The sequence below is a fragment of the Ambystoma mexicanum genome, chromosome 4q, assembly GCF_040938575.1.
Source record: "Ambystoma mexicanum isolate Mex_15411 chromosome 4q, UKY_AmexF1_1, whole genome shotgun sequence".
In the NCBI taxonomy this organism is placed as follows: Eukaryota; Metazoa; Chordata; class Amphibia; order Caudata; family Ambystomatidae; genus Ambystoma; species Ambystoma mexicanum.
The window spans coordinates 444237625-444250861 of NC_090928.1; the positions used below are offsets into that span (position 1 = coordinate 444237625).

Consider the following 13237-nt stretch of genomic DNA (forward strand, 5'->3'; position numbering starts at 1 on the left):
TAAATTAAATTTATGCAATGACGTTCACAACAAATGCAAACTTTTAAGAAGCTGTGGGATGGAAATCTGAACATTGATAGATTGTACCTTGCCCTTAATAACCCAACATGAAATTATGAGAGACAAATTCCCAGAGAAGGACTACCTCTAGTTATACTAAAAGGTATCCTGAAAAAACATATGGAGATTGGTGTATGCTCTGGGCTTGCCTAAGAGTAGAAAACCAACTTGGCGGAATGCAGAGAATCTATGGTCTTTGGGGATTTCAGCTTCCGCTGAGAAGACAATGAAAGCACCCATATGTCACTCTTCTTATTCATCCAATGTTGCACAAATCTTGTTGCGCTAACCCGGCTGATAACAGTTGTTCGACCCTGGATCTCATCATTGCAAAACAGTTAGAGGTGGTTGGTGAATTTTTTAATTACATGGGTGTGAATTCCTCCCATACATATGGCTTAGCGACCCAGCTTAGCGACGTAGCCTGAACCAACCAACGATGGGTTGCAGGAGTCTTCCCTGCAGAAATGTTTTAGAATAATGGGTTAAAATAATGCATTATATAGCACTTCCTGTGAAAAATTGTGTAAAAAGCGAGACAGTTTGCAATTGATTTTGTTGGGAGTGCATCATGAAAAGATCTAACACACCAACAGTGCACATAGACATTTCCCAATGCATTTTCATGATGCCTTTCCCCACAATATATGCCAGTATAAAAACATGTTCATGCTGGCTGTGCCCATAACTCTTCATGCTTAGCTGCACCAATATATTCCAGTATTATCACTTAAGAACATACTCATGTTTGCTTTGCACATGATACCAGTAATGATACTGTACGAAAACATGTACTCATGCCAGTATTTGCAGCTAACATCATACACCTATTGGCTTTGGCATTAAAATGCTGTGCCACAATAAGAAAACCTGTCCAGAGCGGCTGCACCAATGTAGGCCAGTCTAGACAAATAATTCTACTCATCATGTTTTCTTTAGCCTTGATGCCCAGTAAAGAAATACCCTGCTACTGGACAAATATATAGTCAAACTAGCTGCACCAAAATACACCACTCTAGCTACTTAATAAAAATTATTATGCTTGTTTCATCATAAATGCCACGAGGCACCACACACTGGGTCTCAGTAACCAAAAATTGAACTACGACCAGTATGCAGAGGACCAAATCTGTTTGTCTATTAGCCTGAAGGCTGGCTTTCCTTACCTTTTTTAAGAGTCCAGTGGAGAATACAGACTGCCAGACCAGAATCCTGGCAAGTCAACTTAAAGTGGACTCGTGTGGTTTGTGCTACTTGTGTCCTGTCCTTGAGGAGTTGGTCGATTTTGTGGCGCATAATGAAGGGGCCTGTCTGACATCTCTCCCTGCAAGTTGGGAAATTTCTGCCTCCAGCTCAATGGAAGGCAGCAGTGAGAAGGAAGCCTTGAGCCTTAGGGAGATCAGATCACTGTTGAAGAGCACTGAGATGCCTGTCTTCTAGAATCTGAGCATTGTTATACCATTTAAAAGCTGTTTTTGCACAAGAACCGGTTTGAGGGGAGAATAGGTTCACAACTGCTTTGGTCTTCTAAAAGGACCATTGATTGCATGGCCATATGTGCCCTCGTTACACCACAGACCCTCTAGTTTGTCCTTTGAGACTGAGAAAAAAGGGGCTGCTAACAAAGAAAAATAACCTTTTTTACACTTATACTGATTTGAGGTTCAGAATCACTAAGGGCCTCATTACGAACCAGGCGGTAAGTTACCGCCTGGGTCGTACCTTTACCACCATGGCGTAAACTACGTTTACGCCATGGTGGTTGGCGGACTTACCGCCCCATTCCGAGGTTGGCGGGGCGGTAAGTCCCCAATCCCCATTTACCCTTCCCCATTCCCATTTTTGCCCCATAGGGCATAATGGGAGTGGGGAAGGCGTTAATTACGCCACCGTAAATTACGGTGGCATAATTAACAACAAGGTCCCTTAGCGCCATGGATTTTAACACCTGCTAAAAGCAGGTGTTAAATCCTCCATGGCGCTAAGGGACCTCGGAATCAGGCGGTAAGGGTCGGCGCTGTTTACGCCGCCGTAAACCCCTTACCGCCTGGGTCCTAATGAGGCCCTAAGAAACCAAGATGCTGCACCTGGGACAGAAGCACACACTATTATGAAGAGAACTAAATTTCAAATAACTTTCTAAGCAACTGCATATGTTACTGTTAGTCCGGAATATTCACTATAGATGTCATTTTTACTTTGCTCCTGAACTTTCTTGGGAAAGTCTAGAATTTGTGGAGTGTTTCAACTTTGAAACTATCCAATGCGTTTTTGATAAAAGGTTTGATAAGAACTCTTATCACATAACACTGAATATTGATCTTTATTCCTGTATATTGTAGTCTACTTTGCCACACTGCCTCTTGCAGATTTCCTGACTTGTCGTTCAATCTTTCTGCTACAGGTTGGCTAAGGATGCAAATGGAGTTCTGCATTGTCCAGCAAGGTAGCTTAGTAAGTTAAGCACTTTCTCAAAACATTTGTGTAAAGCCTTCAGAACCCATGATTGATACGGGTAAATCTGACACATTCCTTCATCTTTCTGAGGTCGATACAATGAGTACCATTAAATTAAGTTGTAATGAACATATGATTATACAGTGCTTAGAAAAATAGCGAACATGGCATACAATACTATATAGATTGTGATATTAATGATAGGAGTACTGGACTTGAAAGGAGTTTAGGTCACATCATTTTTTATAGGTAGGTATTGCTCCCTTCTTGCTACAACCAGGGACGGGCAACTTGTGACTGAGCATATGTTTGGACTATGACTCCCATGATCCCCCACTATTGGATGATGGGAGTTGTAGTCCAAAACATCTGGAGAGCCAAAGGTTGCAGAACTCTGCCTGTCATTGAATATGCAACAGGTTTCCCAAAACTTTTGCAGCTTCTAACAATGTAAGGAGAAAAAGCGATAGCACTGAATAACGAAAATAAAATGGCAGGTATAAAAATACCACAAAGTGAATTTTACTGAAAGATAACTCAGGTTTTTTCGGTACATAGATTCTAAGAAAAATAACAACATTAAGAGTTATCTTTGTTAGACCTAACTTTGTGAATGCACTTAAACATCGCTGATGGCAGGGAACTTGTGGGCAGACCACTATGCCCTGGAACCTAGAACAGATAGAACTGAAATCCGGGTCCCAATGTCCAGCTACTCCCCCTTCTCACAAGCATTATCTCCTTAAATGTCCATGATTGCATTCCTCAAATGTGAATGGAGGATGATATGCCATGCCACTTGTATGGCATCAGTATTTACCTTGATGCACTTACATGGTGGATTTTCACCGTGCCTTAAAGGTGGCTTGGTTACTCTGTGCTTGGGAGGCATGTGGGGAGTGGATATGCAATGGACAGGTAGGAAGCGTGAATAGGGGGCATGACAGGGTGTAATGTGGAGGAAGAACCCAGAAGAGACAGAAACGCCATAGAAGTTTTATAGAGGTAGGTGTTTGGCAGAAGGTTGGAATGGGGAAGGGAGTGGGGGATATGTGTCGAAATGGGGAATCCTTTCTCCATGTGAGCAAGACAAGAAGCAGGGAGTACAGGGTGAACTGGGAAGCCCCCTTGCAATAAGTTATGTGGCTTGGGTTAGTGGACACGTATCGAGGGAGAGTGTTGCAAGGTATGTGCTGTGTGGTAAAGACCTGTGCAGAAAATACCTTGGAGCAAAGACATGGAACACTAGGAAAAGCATTTGGGTGGGACACAACATTATCACAATAGACACCCAAAGTTTTCACAAGACAGCAGACACCATCAACCTTGCCTACTTCCTCCAACACTATGCCCACGAAAATTGGATTATTCATTGAGAGTTGGGCAGCTCAGGTGCATCAATATAGTTCACCAGTGCTAAAGACTCTTCACCATAATTTCATTTTTCCTTTCCCCTATTATGTTTTTTCTTCTCCTAAAGTTAATTTTAATTAACTGTTATTCTTTCTTTCAATGCCCCTAAAAACATGCACATTTTCAATGGCAGAAATCCTCTAAAGGATTGAAAGTTTAGGTTGTTAAAAAAAACATGTATGGGGGAGGTTCGGTTAGAGATTCATAACACATTTAGAAATCTAGTCCTTACCTATCTTTTGCACTTTCATCATCCATTATTGTTGCCACTTCACTGCTCTCAGCTTGTGCACTTTCACTGCAAAACAATGATACATGTGCTGTTTTAAATTAAATTTATGCAATGACGTTCACAACAAATGCAAACTTTTAAGAAGCTGTAGGATGGAAATCTGAACATAGATAGATTGTACCTTGCATTAATAACCCAACATGAAATTATGAGAGACAAATTCCCAGAGAAGGACTACGTCTAGTTATACTAAAAGGTACCCTGAAAAAACATATGGAGATTGGTGTATGCTCTGGGCTTGCCTAAGAGTAGAAAACCAACTGGGCGGAATGCAGAGAATCTATGGTCTTTGGGGATTTCAGCTTCCGCTGAGAAGACAATGAAAGCACCCATATGTCACTCTTCTTATTCATCCAATGTTGCACAAATCTTGTTGCGCTAACCCGGCTGATAACAGTTGTTCGACCCTGGATCTCATCATTGCAAAACAGTTAGAGGTGGTTGGTGAATTTTTTAATTACATGGGTGTGAATTCCTCCCATACATATGGCTTAGCGATCCAGCTTAGCGACGTAGCCTGAACCAACCAACGATGGGTTGCAGGAGTCTTCCCTGCAGAAATGTTTTAGAATAATGGGTTAAAATAATGCATTATATAGCACTTCCTGTGAAAAATTGTGTAAAAAGCGAGACAGTTTGCAATTGATTTTGTTGGGAGTGCATCATGAAAAGATCTAACAGATGGAAGTCACCAACAGTGCACATAGACATTTCCCAATGCATTTTCATGATGCCTTTCCCCACAATATATGCCAGTATAAAAACATGTTCATGCTGGCTGTGCCCATAACTCTTCATGCTTAGCTGCACCAATATATTCCAGTATTATCACTTAAGAACATACTCATGTTTGCTTTGCACATGATACCAGTAATGATACTGTACGAAAACATGTACACACTGGTTCTGCTAGTATTTGCAGGTGAGATCATACACCTATTGGCTTTTACATTAAAATGCTGTGCCACAATAAGAAAACCTGTACAGAGCGGCTGCACCAATCTAGGCCAGTCTAGAAAAATAATTCTACTCATCATGTTTTCTTTACCCTTGATGCCCAGTAAAGAAATACCCTGCTGCTACAGGACAACTATATAGTCAGACTAGCTGCACCAAAATACGCCACTCTAGCCACTTAATAACAATTATTATGCTTGTTTCATCATAAATGCCACGAGGCACCACACACTGGGTCTCAGTAACCAAAACTTGAACTACGACCAGTATGCAGAGGACCAAATCTGTTTGTCTATTAGCCTGAAGGCTGGCTTTCCTTACCTTTTTTAAGAGTCCAGTGGAGAATACAGCCTGCCAGACCAGAATCCTGGCAAGTCAACTAAAAGTGGACTCTTGTGGTTTGTGCTACTTGTGGTCCTGTCCTTGAGGAGTTGGTCGATTTTGTGGTGCATAATGAAGGGGCCTGTCTGACATCTCTCCCTGCAAGTTGGGAAATTGGTGCCTCCAACTCATGGGAAGGCAGCAGTGAGAAGCAAGCCTTGGGCCTTAGGGAGATCAAATCACTGTTGAGGATCACTGAGATGCCTGTCTTCTAGAATCTGAGCATTGTTATACCATTTAAAAGCAGTTCTTGCACAAGAACCGGTTTGAGGTGAGAATAGGTTCACAATTGCTTTGGTCTTGTTAAAGGACCATTGATTGCATGGCCATATGTGCCCTTGTTACACCACAGACCCTCTAGTTTATCATTTGAGACTGAGAAAAAAGGGGCTGCTAACAAAGGAAAATAACCTTTTTTACACTTATACTGATTTGAGATTCAGAATCACTAAGAAACCAAGATGCTGCACCTGGGACAGAAGCACACAATATTATGAAGAGAACTAAATTTCAAATAACTTTCTTAGCAACTACATAGGTTACTGTTAGTCCAGAATATTCACTATAGATGTCATTTTTACTTTGCTCCTGAACTTTCTTGGGATCAGAAGTCTAGAATTTGTGGAGTGTTTCAACTTTGAAACTATCCAATGTGTTTTTGATAAAAGGTTTGATAGGAACTCTTATTACATAACACTGAATATTGATCTTTATTCCTGTATATTGTAGTCTACTTTGTCACACTGCCTCTTGCAGATTTCCTGACTTGTCGTTCAATCTTTCTGCTACAGGTTGACTAAGGATGCAAATGGAGTCCCGCATTGTCCAGTAAGGTAGCTTAGTAAGTTAAGCACTTTCTCAAAACATTTGTGTAAAGCCTTCAGAACCCATGATTGAATCCGGGTAAATCTGACACATTCCTTCATCTTTCTGAGGTCGATACAATGAGTACCATTAAATTAAGTTGTAATGAACACATAATGATACAGTGCTTAGAAAAGAGCGAACATGGCATACAATACTAAATAGATTGTGATATTAATGATAGAGGTACTGGACTTGAAAGGAGTTTAGGTCACACCGTTTTTATAGGTAGGTACTGCTCCCTTCTTGCTACAACCAGGGACGGGCAACTTGCGACTGAGCATATGTTTGGACTATGACTCCCATGATCCCCCACTATTGGATGATGGGAGTTGTAGTCCAAAACATCTGGAGAGCCAAAGGTTGCAGAACTCTGTCTGTCATTGAATATGCAACAGGTTTCCCAAAACATTTGCAGCTTCTAACAATGTAAGGAGAAAAAGCGATAGCACTGAATAACGGAAATAAAATGGTGGGTATAAAAATACCACAAAGTGAATTTTACTCAAAGATAACTCAGGTTTTTTTGGTACATATATTCTAAGAAGAATAACAACATTAAGAGTTATCTTTGTTAGACCTAACTTTGTGAATGCACTTAAACATCGCTGATGGCAGGGAACTTGTGAGCAGACCACTATGCCCTGGAACCTAGAACAGATAGAACTGAAATCCTGGTCCCAATGTCCAGCTACTCCTCCTTCTCACAAGCATTATCTCCTTAAATGTCCATGATTGCGTTCCTATAATGTGAATTGAGGATTATATGCCATGCCAGCTGTATGGCATTGGTATTTACCTTGATGCACTTACATGGTGGATTTTCACCGTGCCTTAAAGGTGGCTTGGTTACTCTGTGCTTGGGAGGCATGTGGGGAGTGGATATGCAATGGACAGATAGGAAGCGTGAATAGGGGGCATGACAGGGTGTAATGTGGAGGAAGAACCCAGAAGAGACAGAAATGCCATGGAAGCTGTATAGAGAAATGGTGTGGGGCAGAAGGTTGGAATGGGGAAGGGAGTGGGGGATATGTGTCGAAATGGGGATTCCTTTCTCCATGTGAGCAAGAGAAGAAGTGGGGAGTACAGGGTGAACGTGGGAAGCCCCCTTGCAATAAGTTCTCTGGCTTGGGTTAGTGGACACGTATCGAGGGAGAGTGTTGCAAGGTATGTGGTGTGTGGTAAAGACCTGTGCAGAAAATATCTTGGAGCAAAGACATGGAACACTAGGAAAAGCATTTGGGTGGGACACAACATTATCACAATAGACACCCAACATTTTCACAAGACAGCAGACACTATCAACCTCGCCTACTTCCTCCACCACTATGCCCACGAAAATTGGATTATTCATTGAGAGTTGGGCAGCTCAGGTGCATCAATATACTTCACCAGTGCTAAAGACTCTACACCATCATTTCATTCTTCCTTTCCTCTATTATGTTTTTCTTCTCCTAAAGTTAATGTTAATTAATTGTTTTTCTTTCTTTCAATGCCCCTAACATAAATGCACTTTTTCAATGGCAGAAATCCTCTAAAGGATTGAAAGTTTAGGTTGTTAAAAAAACATGTATGGGGGCGGTTCGGTTAGAGATTCATAATACATTTAGAAATCTAGTCCTTACCTATCTTTTGCGATTTCATGGAGATTGGTGTATGCTTTGGGCTTGCCTAAGAGTAGAAAACAAACTTGGCGCAATGCAGAGAATCTATGGTCTTTGGGGATTTCAGCTTCCGCTGAGAAGACAATGAAAGCATCCATATGTCACTCTTCTTATTCATCCAAAGTTGCACAAATCTTGTTGCGCTAACCAGGCTGATAACAGTGGTTCAATCGTGGATCTCATCAATGCAAAGCAGGCAATGCAAAACTGGTGGTTGGTGAATTTTTTAATTACAGGGGTGTGAATACCTCCCATACATATGGCTTAGCGACCCAGCTTAGCGACATAGCCTGAACCAACCAAGGATGGGCCGCTGGAGTCTTCCCTACAGAAATGTTTTAGAATAATGGGTTAAAATGATGCATTATATAGCACTTCCTGTGAAAAACTGTGTACAAATCCGGACAGTTTTCAATTGGTTTTGTTGGAAGTGCATCATGAAAAGATCTAACAGATGCAAGTCACCGACAGTGCACATAAAGATTTCCCAATGCATTTTCATGATGCCTTTCCACACAATATATGCCAGTATAAAAACATGTTCATGCTGGCTGTGCCCATAACTCTTCATGCTTAGCTGCACCAATATATTCCAGTATTATCACTTAAGAACATACTCATGTTTGCTTTGCACATGATACCAGTAATGATACTGTACGAAAACATGTACTCACTGGTCATGTAAGTATTTGCAGGTAAGATCATACACCTATTTGCTTTGACATTAAAATGCTGTGCCACAATAAGAAAACCTGTCCAGAGCGGCTGCACCAATGTGGCCAGTCTAGACAAATAATTCTACTCATCATGTTTTCTTTACCCTTGATGCCCAGTAAAGAAATACCCTGCTACTTGACAAATATATAGTCAGACTAGCTGCACCAAAATACGCCACTCTAGCCACTTAATAACAATTATTATGCTTGTTTCATCATAAATGCCACAAGGCACCACACACTGGGTCTCAGTAACCAAAACTTGAACTACGACCAGTATGCAGAGGACCAAATCTGTTTGTCTATTAGTCTGAAGGCTGGCCTTCCTTACCTTTTTTAAGAGTCCAGTGGAGAATACAGCCTGCCAGACCAGAATCCTGGCAAGTCAATTTAAAGTGGACTCGTGTGGTTTCTGCAACTTGTGTCCTGTCCTTGAGGAGTTGGTCGATTTTGTGGTGCATAATGAAGGGGCCTGTCTGACATCTCTCCCTGCAAGTTGGGAAATTTCTTCCTCCAGCTCATGGGAAGGCAGCAGTGAGAAGGAATCATTGGGCCTTAGGGAGATCAGATCACTGTTGAGGAGCACTGAGATGCCTGTCTTCTAGAATCTGAGCATTGTTATACCATTTAAAAGCTGTTCTTGCACAAGAACCGGTTTAAGGTGAGAATAGGTTCACAACTGCTTTGGTCTTTTAAAAGGACCATTGATTGCATGGCCATATGTGCCCTCGTTACACCACAGACCCTCTAGTTTATCCTTTGAGACTGAGAAAAAAGGGGCTGCTAACAAGGAAAAATATCCTTTTTTACACTTATACTGATTTGAGGTCCAGAATCACTAAGAAACCAAGATGCTGAGCCTGGGACAGAAGCACACACTATTATGAAGAGAACTAAATTTCAAATAACTTTCTAAGCAACTACATATGTTACTGTCAGTCCGGAATATTCACTATAGATGTCATTTTTACTTTGCTCCTGAACTTTCTTGGGATCAGAAGTCTAGAATTTGTGGAGTGTTTCAACTTTGAAACTATCCAATGCGTTTTTGATAAAAGGTTTGATAAGAACTCTTATCACATAACACTGAATATTGATCTTTATTCCTGTATATTGTAGTTTACTTTGCCACACTGCCTCTTGCAGACATCCTGACTTATCGTTCAATCTTTCTGCTACAGGTTGACTAAGGATGCTAATGGAGTCCTGCATTGTCCAGTAAGGTAGCTTAGTAAGTTAAGCACTTTCTCAAAACATTTGTGTAAAGCCTTCAGAACCCATGATTGATACGGGTAAATCTGACACATTCCTTCATCTTTCTGAGGTCGATACAATGAGTACCATTAAATTAAGTTGTAATGAACGCATAATGATACAGTGCTTAGAACAGAGCGAACATGGCATACAATACTAAATAGATTGCGATATTAATGATAGAAGTACTGGACTTGAAAGGAGTTTAGGTCACACCGTTTTTATAGGTAGGTACTGCTCCCTTCTTGCTACAACCAGGGACGGGCAACTTGCGACTGAGCATATGTTTGGACTATGACTCCCATGATCCCCCACTATTGGATGATGGGAGTTGTAGTCCAAAACATCTGGAGAGCCAAAGGTTGCAGAACTCTGCCTGTCATTGAATATGCAACAGGTTTCCCAAAACATTTGCAGCTTCTAACAATGTAAGGAGAAAAAGCGATAGCACCGAATAACGGAAATAAAATGGTGGGTATAAAAATACCACAAAGTGAATTTTACTGAAAGATAACTCAGGTTTTTTCAGTACATAGATTCTAAGAAGAATAACAACATTAAGAGTTATCTTTGTTAGACCTAACTTTGTGAATGCACTTAAACATCGCTGATGGCAGGGAACTTGTGAGCAGACCACTATGCCCTGGAACCTAGAACAGATATAACTGAAATCCTGGTCCCAATGTCCAGCTACTCCTCCTTCTCACAAGCATTATCTCCTTAAATGTCCACAATTGCGTTCCTATAATGTGAATTGAGGATGATATGCCATGCCACCTGTATGGCATCGGTATTTACCTTGATGCACTTACATGGTGGATTTTCACAGTGCCTTAAAGGTGGCTTGGTTACTCTGTGCTTGGGAGGCATGTGGGGAGTGGATATGCAATGGACAGGTAGAAAGCGTGAATAGGGGGCATGACAGGGTGTAATGTGAAGGAAGAACCCAGAAGAGACAGACATGCCATGGAAGCTGTATAGAGGTAGGTGTGGGGCAGAAGGTTGGAATGGGGAAGGGAGTGGGGGATATGCGTCGAAATGGGAATCCTTTCTCCATGTGAGCAAGACAAGAAGCGGGGAGTACAGGGTGAACGGGGAAGCCCCCTTGCAATAAGTTCTGTGGCTTGGGTTAGTGGACACGTATCGAGGGAGAGTGTTGCAAGGTATGTTCTGTGTGGTAAAGACCTGTGCAGAAAATACCTTGGAGCAAAGACATGGAACACTAGGAAAAGCATTTGGGTGGGACACAACATTATCACAATAGACACCCAACATTTTCACAAGACAGCAGACACTATCAACCTCGCCTACTTCCTCCACCACTTTGCCCATGAAAATTGGATTATTCATTGAGAGTTGGGCAGCTCAGGCGCATCAATATACTTCACCAGTGCTAAAGACTCTTCACCATAATTTCATTCTTCCTTTCCTCTATTAAGTTTTTCTTCTCCTAAAGTTAATTTTAATTAATTGTTTTTCTTTCTTTCAATGCCCCTAAAATACATGCACTTTTTCAATGGCAGAAATCCTCTAAAGGATTGAAAGTTTAGGTTGTTAAAAAAAACATGTATGGGGGCGGTTCGGTTAGAGATTCATAATACATTTAGAAATCTAGTCCTTACCTATCTTTTGCGATTTCATGGAGATTGGTGTATGCTCTGGGCTTGCCTAAGAGTAGAAAACAAACTTCGCGCAATGCAGAGAATCTATGGTCTTTGGGGATTTCAGCTTCCGCTGAGAAGACAATGAAAGCATCCATATGTCACTCTTCTTATTCATCCAAAGTTGCACAAATCTTGTTGCGCTAACCAGGCTGGTAACAGTGGTTCAATCGTGGATCTCATCAATGCAAAACAGGCAATGCAAAACTGGTGGTTGGTGAATTTTTTAATTACAGGGGTGTGAATACCTCCCATACATATGGCTTAGCGACCCAGTTTAGCGACATAGCCTGAACCAACCAAGGATGGGCCGCTGGAGTCTTCCCTACAGAAATGTTTTAGAATAATGGGTTAAAATGATGCATTATATAGCACTTCCTGTGAAAAATTGTGTACAAATCCGGACAGTTTTCAATTGGTTTTGTTGGAAGTGCATCATGAAAAGATCTAACAGATGCAAGTCACCGACAGTGCACATAAAGATTTCCCAATGCATTTTCATGATGCCTTTCCACCCAAAATATTCCAGTATAAAAACATGTTCATGCTGGCTGTGCCCATAACACTTCATGCTTAGCTGCACCAATATATTCCAGTATTATCACTTAAGAACATACTCATGTTTGCTTTGCACATGAGAACAGGAATGATACTGTACGAAAACATGTACACACTGGTTCTGCCAGTATTTGCTAGTTGGATCATACACCTATTGGCTTTGTGTCACGCCTTGGGGGAGATGACGGGTTTGGAACCGCTGGAATAGCGGGCCGACGTTGACTGTTCCGTCACATCTCCCATTATGGCACGTACGGGTCTAGTTCTTTCTGATGCGCGTCCGTCACCAGTAGTATTTATTCAGCCACTTCCGGGTTACGGACACGTTGCAACGTTCCTAGGTTTCCTCCTGTTGTTGCTATCGCTTGCAGTGCTTTCCCCTTTTGCGGTCTCGTCCGCTATTCCCCTGTTTGTTGCCTTTCCACTCCTCTTTCCAGTTTACTCCTACTCTATCTCTCTCCCTCTCTTGCTCCCGTCCTTGCCCTCCTCTCCCTGCCTGTTCGATCATTGTTTTCATTTTGCTGTTTCCTCCTTGGTTCTGTCTTTCCTTCGCTTTGTTATTTTTCTGTTCCCTTGCAGCTTGGACTGCCATTTACATTCGTCCTTGTGCCATTCTACTCACCCGTGTACCCGAACCCATTGCCTGCTTTTGGACTGCCACTGCATTTCATCTCTGTGTCATCCTACTCGCCTGTGTACCGGAACCCTTGCCTGCTTTGGGATTGCCTGTGACCTGCGTCTTGCTTCATTCGGACTTCCAACGTACCTAGACTGCCCTTCTTCAGCCCTTGGAAGTCTCATTGGGCTTTTTTGTGCCGTTGGCTTTTTCCCCTTATCGACGGTCACAGAGGATTGCCCACCTCCCACCTATATTTCTATAAAAAAGGAGAGATCCGGGATCAAAGGGAAAAAGAAGCCTGAACCCAAGTGGAAGAGTAAAGGTGAGGAGGAAGGGGAGGG

General features: G+C 41.8%; 1 protein-coding gene across 1 annotated transcript in view; it reads right to left on the bottom strand.

Moving 5' to 3' along the window:
• Window positions 1-458: 458 nt before the first annotated feature.
• LOC138467253 (uncharacterized) overlaps window positions 459-13237 on the bottom strand; it is a 436076-nt gene continuing 423297 nt past the window's right edge. The window contains exons 8-9 of the mRNA XM_069607272.1: window positions 4163-4228; window positions 459-519 (exon numbers count right to left, since the gene is read on the bottom strand). Of these exons, the coding sequence (XP_069463373.1) occupies window positions 459-519; window positions 4163-4228 (127 nt within the window). The remainder of the gene's footprint in view (window positions 520-4162; window positions 4229-13237) is intronic.